Source organism: Daucus carota, chromosome 8, assembly GCF_001625215.2.
Source record: "Daucus carota subsp. sativus chromosome 8, DH1 v3.0, whole genome shotgun sequence".
Lineage (NCBI taxonomy): Eukaryota > Viridiplantae > Streptophyta > Magnoliopsida > Apiales > Apiaceae > Daucus > Daucus carota.
The window spans coordinates 2694386-2712235 of record NC_030388.2 but is presented as its reverse complement, the minus strand read 5'-3'; the positions used below and the strand labels follow the sequence as shown (position 1 = coordinate 2712235).

Below are 17850 nucleotides of genomic sequence, written 5' to 3'. Positions count from 1 at the left end.
CAGGGAACGTGATCTAGGTTCGAACTCTCGACTTTTTGTTACAAAGACTAGAACAGCACACACTAGGATGCAAATCTAATGATCATCTTGTTTCAAAACATATGAAAATCGTACCTTGGTTAGGAAGCCCTGTTAGAATTAAATGCAGGCCTATTTTGGTTTTGTTAGGCGATCAGCTAATCGACAATATGGAACCGTTTGGCTTATCTTATTTTTCAGATATCATATATATTAGTCATTTTTCGATGGCTGGTGCAATTGAATTAAGTCATACTAGTAACATTACTTTTTTGTCCTGATTATTTCCCTCCGATCACCAAATGATACATTCTCCCATCCCTGCAAGATCTACCTCTATACACGTTTACTTATGCCTTGGTGTTGAAGGCGTTACAATTGGTTCTGATTTCTCCGCGCCTGCCTGTCTTGACTCCAGTCACGCTCACCTTCTCCATAGCTCTCGCGAAATCTGTGAAGAACAAGTTCTGATCCCTTGCATATTCTGCAACCAATGCCCTCGTTCTCGGGTCAGTTATCAGCAAATGATCAGATGGCAACACATCCAAACCCCTCATCAAGTTCTGGTACAAGTTGTTATCGAACTTGCCAGGTGAAATTGGATCCATGAATGCAGCCATGTCAGGACTTGTCTTGTAATTAGCACACAATGTCCTTAGTCGATTAGCGAAGTTAGGGTTCAAGCTCGGATCGACCTCAGAGGTCGCGCTGAAGTTGAATATCCGGCTTGCAAATTCACTGCAATGAACAAAACCAATGGTATGGCCTCCACCAAGCAATGCCACCATTTCTCGAACTGTAAAGCCTTTTTGTGCGAAAATAGCAATTATTTTGTCCATCGAAGAGTTTGCTCTGGTTAGGCCATGCTCGACGTGAGACGACATTGAAACGAAGCTATCTTTTCTTCCTAACAAGACTGGGTAGTAGGGGCCTCCCACTTGCTTAATGAGGTTCCTTGTGGCTGTGGCTAGAATATCCGAGCACGAGACCACGTTAGGGCAGGCCAGCTCTAACGCGGTCTTGGCACGTACAACGACATCGAAAGCATCCCCCGAGAGAGAATGGTTGATCTCCTGGCTTCTTTCAGTGTTATTGCTGGTGCCAGGGTCAATGAGGATGGATCCGTCACAGCCATCCACCATGCAATCGTGGAAAAAGACGCGGAGAGTGGCTGCGGCCGTGGTGGGATTCGAGATTTGTTTAGGTGTCACGACTTCTTGCATGATTCTGTCGAAATCAGGGCAGGTTTTCGCGTAGTGGTCGAGGGAAAGGTGGCGGTGAGATTGCGAGACGGAGATGGAGGAGAACATCAGGAGGAAAAGTAATGGGAGAGCCATGATTAGGCCTTTAGATTGCCCTACTTCCTCACTCGGAAGTTGGCTTCCGGTAAGGATGCGGAGAGAATGAGAGGAAGCAGGTGAGTTTTGAATGTGGAACAAAGGCACAATAAGTAAAGAGGAGACATTGGCTTTGTGGCTAGGAGAGTTTTATGGAAAGTTATGGGAAGCCTATATTCGAGGATGGTGAATTCATACACATGGGGTTGATATATCTGTCATTTGTCAGCATAACTTACGTTAGAGCAACTCCAAAGGCCGAGCATGTCCGGTTTGGCTCGGTTTCGGAATAAAATCGGAACCGCACTCAAATATCTTCGGTTTTTAAAATCGAAAATCGCAACCGTCGGTTCGTAATCGGTTTCGGTTTAAAAATCGCGGTTCAATTATAGGCAGCTCGGTTTCGATTACGAAACCAACAACTATAAAATTAAAAATTAAAAATTAATATATGAGACAAATTTTTATGCGCGTAATCAAGAGATAAACATTAATACAGAAGTGAATTTGAAGTGTCTAGCACCAAATAACAAGAGTGCATTCTTTTTAAACTTCTACAAATGAGAATCAAAATAGTCTTTCACAAAATAACATAAACAACAGATTATACTAAATGGCCTGGAGAAAAAGTCTTCTGCAAATCCATTGCAAAAAGAGAGAAGCCCTATCCGATCCGGTTAATAAAAAAATTTGAAAGTGAACCTGCAATAGCACCATAATATCATATCAGACTTCCTACAAATACTATATGTACCTATTGACTATAGTCCTATACTATACAAACGCTTCCTTTTTTTTAACCTATTGAGTGCCAATTCATATAATTTATATCAGCAGTGTTAAGCAATCCTAACAAATGAGCTATAATGCTTTTTAGCTATGTCAGCATTATAAAACAAGTTAAAGTTTTTACTCCAAAGTCTAGGGGTTGTTTGGTTCATGGTTAATGAGCCCGGTTAACAGGAATCGGAACCTTAATCCCATGATAAGTGTTTAGATTAGTTATTTGGTGCTATGGAATGGGAATCCCAATCCTTTTAGGTGGTTAAATCATACCCTTCCCGTCCCTCGGTTATCATAGCATTCCCATTCCCATTAACCCCCATTCCCATTCCCGATTCTCATTCCAACCTTAATCCAAACGCCCCTAAATGTTTAAAGTTCAAACAGAATAGAATCTGAATATGACATAAAAAGTGCAGCTTAAATCATACTTGCTGAAACTGGTCAGACTGACACTATGTTATGATTGATCATTAAATCTGCTCATGACTAATTATAGAAAATACTTAAAAAATAATTTCACGAAATTACTTCAAATATTAGGGACCTCTATTTTCCCTTTTCTTCTTTAAACCGTGTAAAAGGCAACATTATCACATTATCACTAAAATTATTTAAATAAACAGATGAGTAATACAAAATGCAGAAGTATTATAACTAACGTTATCCCTGTACAAAATTAATTTTAAATCTAATTTGAATCTTAGGCGTGTATGGATTTTTATTATCCAAATTATATCACACTATATATTCTACTTTATTTTCTTTGCTAATTATATCTAAAGTATTACCATCCTTAAAATTATCCGAATACAAAAAATAACGTGTCATCTTATCTATATAATCTTAATGCATGCTAGTGAAGGCCCCAAAAATACTCCAAATTTTACCCATATTTTTTGCCTGATCCACCGACCCGTAAGCCCGTTAACCCATCTGCCCACTTCGGTTTTTTTCTTCTGCTTCCGTTACCTTTTATCTCCCACGTTGAATTCAAAATTTTGAATTCCAGATCTTGCAAAACCATCTTCAAGCTTTATGATGGATCATCTCACCAATCATTCCTCAGGCATGTGTGCTTCGTAGTAGGCATAGTTTATACCTGTTTCCTTATCCGCTCTTCGAATTTCTCTGGTGTTCTCATGGCTTCGATCTCCTCTGCCTGTCCCCTGCTAAGAATTGAACACATGTGTTTTCTGAATTGCTCCGTGCTCCATCTGCCTACACTCACGCGGGCTGTTACATTCTCTCCCCTCCATTTATTATTCCAAAATCACTTTCGATCTCCAGGATATCAGAGATTAGTCACCGGGGAAGACAGGTTGCAGTGGATCAGTTATGGCTGTGTTCGTTTTTGCGTGGCCAACGACGGACAAGCCACCCTCTCCACCACGTATTCTTCCCCCGTCGACAAGTAGGTTAATCTGTACCCATATATACGCTCCTGTATTGTGTATAGGTTAGGCTGATAAGTTAGATTGTGATGAATGCATTCAAGGTGTTTGATTTATATTCTCTGTGATTTTGTTTAATTATTTTCACCCTCTTTTACCATGTATATATGTTTACAACAGATGTACTTCATTGTGCTAAGTGGTTTCGTTGTCCAATAAGTGTTGATATCTATATTTACGTTCATTTGGCTTTATATCTATACTACCTGGCAAGACTAATTTAAGACAGTGAGATTGCAGATATTGCAAAGTGGATTCCTAAACTCAAATTTGGTGAAAGTGTAAATTTTGTAATGTGCCGTGTTAAATGATGGGAAACCGGAACTTCAAGCAGTTGCAACTGGATAAGCAAGTTTGCCTCAAAGGTAGAGAAATATAGGCACTTTCTTATTTTTATTTGTAAACTTGGTGATTGTACATTTTTTGTCCTAGGAGTGGCTTATATTTGAAAGATGGGTAACGCCTTTCATTAATTGTTTTATTTGAGAGTAGGAACACATTCCATTATATCATTGTTTCCGAGTCTTACTTTTATTTTAGTTTTACTGATTGAAATCTTAAAACTAACACCCTTTGCTGTGTACAGTATAATTGAATGGAGTTTGATTGATTCCTTGACGTGGCCAGTTTTTAGAGCCTATTATATGATGATGATGATGGGCAATACTGAGGGGCCTAAATGAAAAGGGTTTTACGTGGATGATTCTTCTGATACATCTACGTGGCTTTACTAAGTCTACTAAAGCAGGAGTATGGGCATGATCTAATCCAAAACGACCTACCACATGTCTTGCAAAGACATATGGACGGCCAATGTAGGTAATATATTCTAATTTATTTATTAGACACTCTTTTACCGTTTGAAAGTATGTTCATGTAATTAAATTGGACTTAAGGCAAAAAATACAGCATGCATTCTTGGTGACTTGAAGTATGTGTTAAGCTTTGGTTGCAGTTTGTCGAGGCTGGCCTGCATTTTCTTTCATCCAAGTCGACATAAAAGCATGGATCTGGCTTGGTGAGTACTGAACTCTCCTTTAGTTTTAAATGTTTCTATAGGAAACATATATATTATTTTGCAGCATTCCCGAACACTTTTTTGGCCTTTCTGTCCATCACTAGAACACATGTTTATTTTATCCAATTTTGTTGATATTACATCATTACAAGCAGGTTTTATGTTAAAAAATATATCCAGACCAAGCCATTTCTATAGTGTAGCCCATAAAATTTTTGAACTTGCAGTTAAAGATTAAAGATCAGATGAGTGGAAGCTATTACAAAATTTTGAATTGCATCAAGGTCCATTGCTATCTGCAAATGGTCTTTTTTTTTTAATACATCTACACAATTTCAACGATTTCTATATTGCAGTTCATGATATTCAGTCTGTCATAGGTCAAGATTTTGTACCTAATAATGTGGACATGGGAATGTACAATGTGTTGCTGTCAGACATGGAAATGCATCAAATTAATGTTGTTAAAATGGTTGATATTGCTAAGGCCTGTCCAAGGCAGGCCTGCTGCTTATACACAACCAAGAATTTTGGGTGTGAGCTTGGAGCTCAGTTTAAATATGCCGAGAAAACTTCAATTTTATATGATAACGGAGCTCATGAATGCAAAACTTGATGGCTTACGGGAACTTTATTAAGAAATATGTCAGGAGAGGCTTTGGATCAGTCGTGGAAGAAGCTGAAAAAGCAAGGTATAATCAGAAAGGAAGCACTAAAGATGTCTTCTTTAAAGCAGTTAGCAAGAAGAAAGTAAATGTATTTGATGAGAATATTACACTTCTTTTGCAAAAGTTCCACAGTGAGTGGCGGGAAGATATTCAGAAAGAAAGTACAGGTAAGTTGCGATCTTTTGAAAATATTTCTATCAAGCCTTAAGTACTCAATGCACTGAGTTTGGATAAACCCTGATCTTGATTCATAACAGAGTACTTTGCCCAGATTTAAACCATGACATGGGACACGGCGAGTCAGGAAAATGAACTTATGAAGCCTCTTGCAGTTATCAACTTGAAGGTTAAGTTATATTCTCTAATATATAATACTAACTAGAAGAATGCAGTAATTTATGGTTGAAGAGTGCAATAATTTATGTCTGAAAAATATAATTTTTTCCTCAAGTTTCTTAGACATATATAATAGAAATATCAAAACTATATCATCATCCAACAGAATTAACATAACTATGTCATCTGATATAGGTGTTCAAATAGAGATTCAAATTGAAAGTAAAATACTCTGGCAACTGATTTTAGTTCTTAACAGAATGGGCTAAGTATTTTGTCTATTTGGCTCTTTAGGTCTAATATGTTTTAGTTATGACAGTTAAGTAGTAAGATGATTTTGTATTAACATATCCGGTTTTCCAGTAATTTTTGGTTGTTTAGTTATAAGTGGATTGCCAAGCTTAATTGGTTCGAATCTTTGTACTTTTTTATTAATAAAATTTATTAGTGTTTAAAATTAGGGCATATTATAAAATCTTGAGAAACCCCTTCAGCATGTGTTTAGATAAGAAATAAATTATAGAGTGTATTGTTTTGTTAAGTTGAATTATAATTTTTTTAAGCAGGCTGCATGGCTTTCTTATGACATGAGAATGGTGTAGGACGCGTCATCTTGGCTATTAGACAAATTCAATGGTATAACTAGAGGCATGTTAGTACAGACTGCAGGAGTGTTAATTCAGGGGTGGCGATGAACTGGAACTCAAGAAATGTTAATACAAGGGTGGTGATGAGTTGAAGCCCAAATCTAACTCAGAAATGCCAAAAGGCAAGAGCAAAGATTTCGAAAAACATTTCGGGACACAACTCTGATCCTCAAGTTAACAACCAAAGGTGGCAAGCACTTCCACATGGCAAGCTCAGAAGAATAAATGTTGACGCCTCCGTATGCTTAAAGTTTTTTTATTTTTTGGTTGTTATGCTACTAAGAGATAAAGATGGAACATTTATGTGAGGAAAAATTCATACAGTTCAAAAGAAAACAATCTCAGTGTTTGAAGCAAAATAACATTCAGGATAAATGAGGTATTTTCTTGGATTTCTTCTCTACAAATTAAGGATGTAATTGTTGAGACGGGCTCCTTATTGTCCATTTGACCTGTGGCGTTAAAGTCTGTAATCTGTAGGAAGTGGGCAAGGTAGTAGGTACCTACAGGTTGGAACTTCAAAATTCTTTGACCATAACATTCTTAGTGATCATTTAACATGATATCCTGGAAGCGGGAGGAGAAAAAGCACAGGAAGTTGTATTTTTAGTTCAAGCACTTTAAATTTCTAACTTTGTTTATATTGGAATTCTTGCATTTTCTGTGTTTTTTATCTGGATTGCTTCTGTTTTTATCATAAAAGACATCAACAGCAGCGCAGTATCTGCGATGCAGTCTTTGTGGGAGAAAAGGTTAATTTACACCTTATATATTGTGACTCTTTGAAGCATATGGCATGGTTATTTTCCATTAAATATAGGAGGAACTATCATCTGCAATCATATTAAACATTTGTTTGCTCTTGATGCTCTGCAATCATCATGCTATCTATATGAGTTGTTTAGAAGCAAGTATCTGTGATTTTTGTATGATTGTTGAATATTTCGAAATTGAGATATTTTTATATTATTGTTAATACAATGATTTAGGTGAAGCATTCCTTCAAACTGGTTCGATAAACCTGTTTTATAGATGACTCTTTTTTTCCTCTACGTTGAGCATTTGCATCAAACATGATTTACCAGTTTCTATTAATTTCTTTTAGTTATAATCTGGAACTCTAGATGCCTATGAATGAATGTACTACTCTCTTTTTCATATAAGCGACTTTTTGTGTCTCGACTAATAAAGTTGTTATTTGATTTCTGTAGTGTATTGATGCTGGAAATCACAGGACTCCGCTTTGGATTGATTGGATTATTCTGCCTGGCATTTTTGTTTCTGCCAGTTTCAAGAGGATCGATACTTCTCAGACTTATAGACATCCCTTTTCAGCATGCAGACCGGTACCATGTATGGTTGGGACATTTAACTATGGTGATATTCAGTCTTCATGGCCTATTTTATGTGATTGCTTGGACAATGAAGGGGACTGTCATACAAGAAGTAAGTCTTGCTCAGATTTCATTTCCGTTTGCATATAGAGCTCTGCTTATGTGTGAAATACCTATAAAGTTCAATAACTAGCAAAACGGATTAGCATCATATTCCCTAATATCCTTTGAACTAATATATTAGCTTGAGTTTGATCCAAGGTACTAGACTAGAAGCTCTTAAATCCGAAATTCAGCTTAGTTTGTAAAATACTTATATTAGTATTTTTATCGATTTAATATATTTCGTATACTTAAAAAATTTACCTCAGCACAGCTACAAATATATGCTCTAAGACCAGCCTGATTTAGTACAGGATGCATTTGACTGACATGCATAATCATTTCGGTACCAAGCTTCACCACGAGTCTGATTCACAATACCAAATCAAGTGGCACAAACACTCTCTTCTTTTCTATATTCAAGTGTGGGATCATCAGAGATCTGAATCACAACTTCATAATGATTTTTAATTAAGTACGATATGCCCTGTAGTTTGTCAAACCTTTTGGCACCGACAAATTACAAAAACCATGCATTGAACAACCGTGTTTAGGCACATCCCCACCTTTAATTCTGACATACTAGCCAAAAGATTTTTAATCTTCCCATCAACCAAAGTTAACTTCTTATTCTTAACATAATTATACTATGTATCGCTTATACTATGTATCGCTGCAAACTCACTGGAACCACTCACATCTGTGACAAAAATTGTAACCAAAGAATTTATTTTGATAACAATAACTCCCTATGCAGAGTTAGCAGGCATATTTTTTCATAAACATAATTCTGAGGAACAGGATGTGAAAGGTGTGTGTAGAAAGCTTGATGCTGAGAGTTCCCCCTCTGATAGTTGCACTTTTAAGCGTAGGCGAAGCGCACAATTTCATCCCTCTCCTTTTGAGAGATCCTTCTCTCAAATTGGTCCCATCTCCGGTCAAATTGGAGCTGGCATGGACATGAGCTAGACTGCTAGACATTATTCTTGACTAACTCCTATCCTCTTTTATATTTTTCCTTTTTCCTTTTTCTTTATGACTAAACTCTTTCGGGCAAGAATGGCTATTTGATCTTAATTTAGGCATATCAAAGGCAGATGTAATCAATCATCTTGCCTATTTGTAGGAAATTTTTTTATTTGAATCGTGAATGTATTGTAGCACTCCAATTATATTCTATATTATTGTTAACTTCTATTATTAAACCCAAGCTACAGCTGAAGTTGCTCTGATAGTATAATTATGTTAACTGCAGGTTGGTTTATTTTTTCCACTTTATCGTGAGAACTACTTAACTTTATCGTGAAAATTTAAAAAATACAAAAAAAATAACTGAACAATAATATAATTAAATATAAGAAACTAAAACTACAGCATAAGCACCGTACCTCATCTCATGAACTAGGGTCAGCCAGTGGACACAGTGGACCTGGGTATGTTCCTATTATAAAGTTCATAGATTTGTCGCTGGCACTAAACTCTTAAAATTTAGGGCTGCAAATGTAATATATTTAGTAAGCCTAAACCATAACCTCTTATTCAGAGAATCGGAAGTCACATTTTATTCCTTTTCAATTGCAGTTTTAAATGTAAAAAGTTTATGTTGGACTCAAGTTAATATCAAAAGCTATGGGGATCTTAATTCTTTTTGGACCTGGGTATGTCCATTTAAGGGAACTCCATTCCATTTACCAGCCTCGACAATAACACCACTGATAAAAAATTAAACCTTTGGTGACATTATAACCACCTCCTAATTTAGTTAATGGATTGAAAAACTTATATACATGCAATTGACAACACCAATATTGTTTCTTAACATGATACAGAATAAAGCCTGCTGCTACTGTTAGTCTGCTAAACCGTCACACATATCATGGAAGTCATGCTTCTCCCAATAATAGGACTAATTCTGAGGATGTTTGTGCAAAAGGGAATGGTCCGGATTTAGACATTACTATTCTGGTGCCGGTTTGGAACAAATTGGTGTTCCACGTCTAGGTAACTTTTATTCCTTTCAAAATTATGTTTTATGGAGGAAATAGCCGTTTAAACATGATTTGATAGAATCTCCTACCAAACAGCCTGGTATGCGGAGAAATCAGTTCCTGGCGTGAAAAACTTGATCGCGTCATTCAATTTTGTTGGGGAGGACAGATCATTAGGACATAAAGAAACAGGTAATTGTTATGCTTTATTGCATAATGAACTGTGTATATCTGCCTAAATCATTGTATTTGTAGGTCGTACACAGGATTGTCAATGAAGTCAAGTTCTTCGGCATCATGTTACCAAAACAACATGTGAACAGAAATGTTCCTGGCATTTTTGATACTCCCTGTTCTGAAACATTTGACACCCATGAGTTTCACTGTCACCTCCCATAGTAGCATATAGTACTCTAATTTTCTCGCTTAATGGTGAATCTGACAATACATTTTCGTCAGATGATGTTGCTGCTACAGTCCAAGAAGGTGTGTAGACTTTTTCCAAGGTTTATCGAGCATCACAGTAACATTGATGAGAAAACATCAATGTAACACCTTTTAATTTTTATTGCAGCAGGTCACTGTCAGTATACAGAACATGATGAAACTGATAGCAAAGCGGAGATGCCAGGTTTTCACAGTTTTGCATTAAATAATTTCCGTTAAAGAGCATTATTTGTTCATGACTAATTTTATTTTTTTTGTCCAGACTTCTGGAAAGGTTATATGGATCTTGGTCCGCACTCCGCCCGCCAAAGTCTGTTCAAAATGTGAGACTGTAATGTGGAATGAGGAACGCAATAATAAAGCCGCACAACACAGTGATCCTACCTTTTCGATTTGTTGTAGAAATGGTTAAGTAGATTTCATACTGAGAAGCAACCTCCTCCTTATTTGGCTTCATTATTATCTGGAGGCGAGAAAACAACTCATTTTTTGAATAATATAAGAACATACAACTCCATGTTCCAGTTCATATCTATCGGTGGTAAGATAGATAAGAAGATCAACAACGGCAAAGGTCCTTATTGCTCCAAACTAAATTTTCTGAAAGTTCAGGTCCTGCCATCTGCTTCGAAGTTGCAACTTCTACTAATTTGATGTCCGAGCTTGAGCAGGAGATTTTGCCTCTAGAGCAGATGAACTTATTTCAAATAGTTAAATGGAATCCGAGATGCAAGCTATATCAGGTCAAATGCAATATGGAGCATTAATGTGATACTACAGGAGCATCTTTAAAACTGATAGTATGTTTAACATTTTTTTATTACAAGGTTTTTGCTGGATTAGATACTTGAGCAAGAAATGTCAATAGTCTGAATAAGTATAAATCTTTATTCTTTTGAATCAATTTTTACAGCAGATCATTATAGATATATGTGAATTATTCATCGTAAGGAGACTAATCGTGGTCATCTTTGCTTATGTAATTGTTGATAGTAATATTATAAATTCGCATTTTTTTTAAACAAATTCACAATGCTTTATTTTATTAATTATTAATTATTAAATAATTTTAATGGGAGCTCGCGTAGCGCGGGCATAATTCCCTAGTAATCACAAACTTCATCATCAAGATTTGGGTATAGAAAGTTTATCATAAAATTTGTTTAAAATTCTATCATTATCATGTCACAAACCATTATAAATACCACAAGAACGTATTTGTATAATCATATCATTAGCTAAACAAAACTACTAAGCAGATTTCACCAAAATGACGGGGAGCAAGAGAATCACCTGTGTAGCGCTATGTGTAATGGTATTGGTGTGCATCAACAAGCCCAGTGATAATATTGATGGTAGCATGTAATTATTCTGAGAATAAGGGATATCGATCCATCATTTATTGGAGTATATAAATATATGTTATCTTTATTTAGTTGTTAAAATCGTTTTATCTATTATTATTTAGATATATTCAAAATTGAATTAAATGAATAATTATTTTTTAACTGCTTAATGTGCAAAAATATCATGAAACACTATAAATATTCAAAATTTCAATGAAGCTGATTAATTTCTATTCATAATATTATTCATCCAATTTTTAAATAAAAATATTGAGATACTGAAATTTTATTTATCAGGTGTCGTAAAAATTTATCATCACTCGTATTTCAACAGACAGAATAATTATGAAAGGAGAATGTTAGTGACACATCATAAAATAAGTAAAAATCTTAACCATGTTTTAATATTTCCTTGTTGATTCTGCTTCTCAATTAAAAAGGAGAAGCTCAGCACAGCTTTGAATATATAAAATCAATTCATCTTCGTGTCACACACAACCGTCTATACTAATCTTTCTTACATGACTTTATGATATATTATCGGAAATCAGGAATAAGGGTTTTCGATTTTAAACGGGCCAGAATTCATGAAATTTAAAATTATACCATTTTTTAGTGATTTAGTTTTTAATTTCAGATTTTGATTTTATAAAAATATAAAAGTAAAATTAAAATATAATGTATAATAATTTATTTTTATATTAATTTTTATAGCTGATAAATTATAAATACAAAACATAAATTAAAAATTATATTTCATATTTTGATAAATTGAAAACAAAAAATTTCTTTCATCCAAGATAAACGGCCTCTAAAACAAGTGACGTAATCATGCTTCCTTATCCCGTACCCAGTCATGGATGGCACTGTGTCTGTGTGGCAAGGGGGTACTGCAAATATTATAACTAAACATTCGAATTGAGATTATTTGTATTATAAAAATAATTTAAATTTAAAATTCATTTGTATTTGAAATCATATTATGTTGATGTCTACATGTAATTTAACTTTCATATAAAAGCCGCTTATTTTTTGGAATATGACTTTATTTTTGAAAATAATATATAATTATATAAAATTAAATAAGAACTGTTAAGTAATATTATATAAGTATAATTTAATTACAAGTGGCAGAATATTTTACTAGCAGTTTTTTTGTCGTCCTCAAATGCTACAGCTAAACTACAGCCTACAGACTCTATGACCCTTGTGTGATACATGGATGTCTTTAGACTCTATGAATATATTGCGAGTTTTGAGCATGTCAAGCGTCTTTAGATGATTTCGAGTTCGAGTTCTCACACCTTGAGCCCACACCTGAGTCCACAACATCTTGAGTTTTTTTTTAAAAAAAATTGTTCGCATATAAAATGTGCCCACCTATCTAAAATGAGCTCATCCGTTTTTATGACCCATTAACTAAGGAAATTTTCTTAAATTTCTAGATTGGTACTCCCTCCGTCCCCCTGAGTTGTATATACATTGGGGGACGGGGACGCGGCACGGACTGTAATGCTCCCGTAAAGTATAATTTTATAACTTATTTTTAAGATTTTTCGAATTTCATGGATGTCATGATACCAAAAAATGGTTTTCTATTCACCGGAGACCTTCCTCTCGAAGACATCGATTAAATTCCATTGGTCTGCCCCGGTTTAGTAGGTCTTGCTTGAAAATGTAGTTATATGTTTCGGTTTGAAAGCCATAGTTGGAATAATCTAAATTTAAGTTTCTTAGTACGGGTCTTAGTATTGTTAGGTCCTTTTGTATTATCTCTGATGTTCTAGCAGCAATGTTGGGTCGAGCTTGCATGTTTTCTTTTCTTCTTTAATGATGCCTTCTCTCTTGTTGGAGAGCTCGTTTATTAATAAAACTAGTGAAAAAAACGCGCTCCGCGCGAGTGAGAAAAAATTAGAATGTAAGACATTTAAAAAAATTATGATCAATAGTTTTCGAATCCTTTTATTCTGTAATTGTTAGTTGAAAACTTGAAATATAAGAAAATCTTTTTATTCTGTGAAGTGGAAAAAACGCGCTAAATATAAAACATTTTAGCAACGTAAAATTTATGTAAATGCATGCCTGCCCAACTAAGCAGATTAAAAGGACCGGGTAAAAGCTTGTTGTAACACACAGAGTGAAATACCAAAGAAAGAGCTGAAATCATTAATCTGAGCAAGATGATTTCTTATTAGCAACTCCACATAGTCTAAGTTGGGGAAATGGGTTTGTATCCACAGTACCACCGAGCATTAACTTATGATGAGATAAGAGGATTTCTATTACTATGAACCAACAAAGGTCGCTGAAAATGAAGCACACCAACACCTCTGGCTAATCCTCACATTTCAAGGTCTCTTGCCTACCTTCTACTATTTACCACTGGCCAGGGCCTCAGATGAGCTTACACCTCCACGGATCCGCTTCTGAAGATGATCCAAGCTAGCCACTCACTGCATTGAAGACGTTCTTTCCATCTTGTTTCCTTCAACAGGCCTGATGCAGAATGCTGTTGTGAATTGTCTACTGGTGGAACCAGTAGGAAACCATTCTGGGCTCTCTGATCTTGAGCAGGCAAGTGACTCATAGGAGTAGGCTAATAGAAGTGTTGTTTTAGAACATCCTGAATAGTATCAGCTAATGTGTCAGACGGGCTCCGGGAATATGATGGCATGCCTATTGTGGATATCTCAGATAGCATAGCTTGGAACATCGGGTTTAAACCAGTAACTCTCTCAACAACTCTCTCAACAGTCTCTTCAGCCATCTTCACCTGTAATACACATGCCAAAAAAAAATTGAGTATATATATATACAAAGGAAGTAGAAGATAAAAATACCTGTGAAGGAGACGTGTAGCTGTTAGGAGCCACTCCAAAAGATTATGTTTTTTATCACACTTTTTCCTCTTTAACCTGTTGCACAGTAATTTCCTACTATAACTTCAAATTTTGAATATATGAAATGAGGACAATGCTATGCTTAACCAAAAGTAAAGTGGCACTTGAAACCGGTGTTTAAGTTCTAACACCACCAATATAATCGAATAATAAAACCAGACATGAAACAAACTTTTTAAATAGCTGCAATTTCTCCAAAATAAACTGAAACAAAGAACTCAAGCTTTGAAGAAAAGACTTTAATCTCTTCTCTATTTTTTCAATATTTGTACCCATCTCCTTTTGTATTTCTATTTAAATAGCAATGCAATTCGAATTTTCAGTGAGGCGCATTGAAACAATATTAATCAAACACCCTTTTGAATTCCTCAGTCACTATTAGCATGGCCGTTTACCTTTCTTTCTAGATCCGAGAACTATATGTATGCACACCTAAAAAAACACACAGAAATATGAACTAACTTATTTGGCCACGGGGACCTGTTTATGAATATATGCTATAGTATACTTTATACAATTAATTCATAGCCAAAATCAAAAGATTAAAATAAATAACACCTCATGATGATATTCTGTATTTGAAATTTAAGAAAATATTGATTGTAAGACTAACTTTGAAAAAAAATCCTATTCCTTTCACAATCCTTGAACCTGATGTTTAGATTATAATTTAATTAAGAATTATAAGACTTGTTCCAACAATTCTATATCTTTATATTTATACAAAGGAGGGTCTTCATAGGCTGACATGGCGGCTTCCAGAGCTTTTTATAAATTATAATTTTATTTTCTACTCAAGATTTAATTAAGAAAATTATAAGACTAAATCCAACAAATCAAATTCGCTGATTCCTGACCACAGAGAGCCTAGAGATGGCCAGGGACACAATAGGTCTGAACTTGCAAGTCTTGAACGTGCAAGCTCCTAACAATCAAGTCAACACGCTAAAGTTAACAAAAACTTCATCAAATTCCTAATCTCCCATCTGCTAAAAATTCAACCTATCACAAAGCAATTCAATCAATTTGATCATATTGAACAAAACCCTCGGACATCACGTTCAAGAAAGCTAATTTTTACACACCCCCAAATCATATTATAAAGCAAACACAATAAAATAATCAGAACCCTAAAACTAATAAACAAAATTGACCAACACAATCAGGAAAAGAGAATAAGTTTGACGCCAAACAACCAACCATTGTAGCTAAAGAACCATAATCACATGACAATATAATCAAATTTCATTTTTGAGTAGAGACTAACAATTTTCCCGATAGGCAGCTCGAACTTTAGAGGCCAAAATATAACATTGTTGTGACATAGACCAGTTGATAGGATTCAGTCATGTATTAGGTACAAGTTAAGTATGGAACATAATTGCAAGAGAAGGAAGCAATCTGTAAAATGAACTGACCTCGTTATAAGTAGTTCTTCCCTTGCTTTGCACTTTCTCATAAACTATCGACAATACAAAATAATGCACCCATTGATCAGTACAAGCGCTCTTGGTTAAACATCAACTATATATCAAACAACATATGTAGAAAATTACTATCGCAACATAGAATGACAAATGCACAAACCTTTCATGCTCGATTGGCGGAGTCCAATGCACTGTCTCCTCACAACACAGCTCAGAATATAGTAAAAAGCTTAATACACACAATCAGCAAAATTTATGCTCAAACGCTAGTAATTAGTCTAAAAACCCAAAAGAAAAATCACCCACTTTTCCAAATTCAACAATTACCATCCAATGATGACAAAATTGCTCCAAATTCTAATGAAAAAAATCAAATCACCGTATAATCCGGTCTCAATTGCAAAAGCAAAACACTCAAAAATACAACAAATTAAGCACTCACATGTCAGTAGCTTGAGATGCAACATTATCAGCATGAGCATCTATATGATTAAGCCTAATAGAAGTCTTATCAGTGGGGGAGTGTTGTGAATCGCCTCACTCCCGGTTGTAGGAGAGCCAACACTGCCGCTAGTGGACACCGATTGGCCGTAGCCATTGGTGCCCCATGACTTGCTTGCGCGATCAGAACTTCCAAAAATAAAATCTGTAGCTGCCCAAGATTTTATAAAAGATTTGGAATCTGGGAGGGTTGAAGTAGGGTGAGAGAACTGTCACCGACATGGATGGGGGTAGTGAACGCCAGCGGACACCGTTGTGATCGCAGCTTTAGGGTCAGAATTCTTCAAATCCCAAGAAGATCCGGGCGCCACTGCCATGTTAGTTTTGAAGTGAACTGGAGCTTAAAACTTTGAGTTCCGATTTTATGAATTCCCAACCGAAGTAATAAAGCTTAGTAATTAAGTTGGGGACCTTTCAATTTCAGCGGAGAAGTTCAATTTCAAAATTTCAGAGCACTGATAAAAAAGAGAGTGGAAGCCGCCACGTCAGCCTATGAAGATCCTCCTTTATATAAATATAAAGATTGTTTGCTTATCAATAAAAATTATGTTATTAAAAGTTGACAACCTATTCGTTCATATTTTCTACTCCTCATTTTCTTTTTTTTATCCCGAAATTATCGTACACATGTAATTAATATGATAAATTATATATTCATTGTTAATTTTCTAAATAAACATGTTTTATACACAAATATTGTGGTTTAGAACATACGAATCATATAAGTATTTATGCAGCGTAATAAAAGTGTAGAACGTAAATAACTTAAGATTACACAATTTTGATTGAATGATACTGTAACATCTCATGTATATACATAAAAATCTCATAATTAAGTTGTCCAGTACTTTTACTCTGCCGAGGAAGGACAGGGACCTTGAGACCTATATATATAAATTTAATAAAATATTATAAAAATAATACTAAAAAAGGCCAATATATCTATCAATATGTCCAATAACATATTCGAATAATGATTTGCAAACTCAACTTATTTGCCATCTCAAATCTGGTCCATTATGATCTAACAATTTAAAAATACTTTGAACCAACTCTAATCTAAAGATCTAAAACTATACTTACACACCGAATAAAAGTTATATCAAGTATTTGGATCATGTTTTAAATAACGATTAACTAATCGTTAACAGATTTTATTTTGTTGTTTGTATTAGCAAAGTATGTTAATAATTTTGTATGAAATTATTTAATAAATAATTGCTTAGTTAATTTTGTATATAAAAACATAAAAGTAAATAGCACTTTGCACCCATTAACTTTGGTCGTTTTTGCAATTTGGTCTTCCACTTTGAATTATAGCAAAGTGCATCCCATAACTTATGAATTTCAATCAGATTGCACCCGTTTGACTCATTTCCGTCAAAAACTAACTGTCAACTTTGCTCCCATCAACTTTTGTCATTTTTTGATTCGGTCTCATATTTTTATATATCGCCAGAATGCATCCCCAACATAAAAAGTTTAATCATTTTACAACCTCTTAATGAATCCCGTCAAATATTACTCCCTTTATCCCCCTCCTT

At 35.0% G+C, this 17850-nt stretch overlaps 2 protein-coding genes and 1 long non-coding RNA gene across 31 annotated transcripts; 1 reads left to right on the top strand and 2 right to left on the bottom strand.

Annotated features, from left to right (window-relative positions):
- Positions 1–271: 271 nt before the first annotated feature.
- On the bottom strand, positions 272–1457 carry LOC108199073 (peroxidase 41). Its single transcript, XM_017366829.2, has one exon. It carries the CDS (start codon positions 1353–1355, stop codon positions 369–371), a length of 987 nt encoding a protein of 328 aa, XP_017222318.1. The 5' UTR covers positions 1356–1457; the 3' UTR covers positions 272–368.
- Positions 1458–3057: 1600 nt separating this feature from the next.
- On the top strand, positions 3058–11080 carry LOC108197648 (ferric reduction oxidase 7, chloroplastic). 28 transcript variants are annotated; one of them, XR_010286625.1, is made up of 12 exons: positions 3065–3552; positions 3833–3957; positions 4179–4411; positions 4536–5445; positions 5536–5624; positions 6181–7013; positions 7473–7707; positions 9527–9698; positions 9782–9877; positions 9941–10171; positions 10263–10316; positions 10395–11079. XR_010286625.1 is itself a non-coding variant. In XM_064083887.1 (10 exons), exons 7-10 carry the CDS (start codon positions 7396–7398, stop codon positions 10542–10544), a joined length of 546 nt encoding a protein of 181 aa, XP_063939957.1. In that variant the 5' UTR covers positions 3062–3552; positions 3833–3957; positions 4179–4407; positions 4548–4610; positions 5261–5445; positions 5536–5624; positions 6181–7395; the 3' UTR covers positions 10545–11080. The 28 variants fall into 28 exon arrangements, 21 of the variants coding, with proteins under 21 accessions (XP_063939957.1, XP_063939956.1, XP_063939952.1 ...); XM_064083887.1 differs by lacking the exons at positions 9527–9698; positions 9782–9877 and having other exon boundaries at positions 3062–3552; positions 4179–4407; positions 4548–4610; ... (3 more) ...; positions 10260–10316; positions 10395–11080; XM_064083886.1 differs by lacking the exons at positions 9527–9698; positions 9782–9877 and having other exon boundaries at positions 3062–3552; positions 4179–4407; positions 4548–4610; ... (3 more) ...; positions 10260–10316; positions 10395–11080.
- A 2931-nt stretch (positions 11081–14011) lies between these two features.
- On the bottom strand, positions 14012–16776 carry LOC135148276 (uncharacterized). Of its 2 annotated transcripts, XR_010286257.1 has the most exons (4): positions 15966–16776; positions 15797–15840; positions 14319–14393; positions 14012–14251 (listed from the first exon to the last, which is right to left on the bottom strand). It is a non-coding gene; the product is annotated as an uncharacterized LOC135148276 (long non-coding RNA). The 2 variants fall into 2 exon arrangements; XR_010286256.1 differs by having other exon boundaries at positions 15797–16776.
- Positions 16777–17850: the final 1074 nt, after the last annotated feature.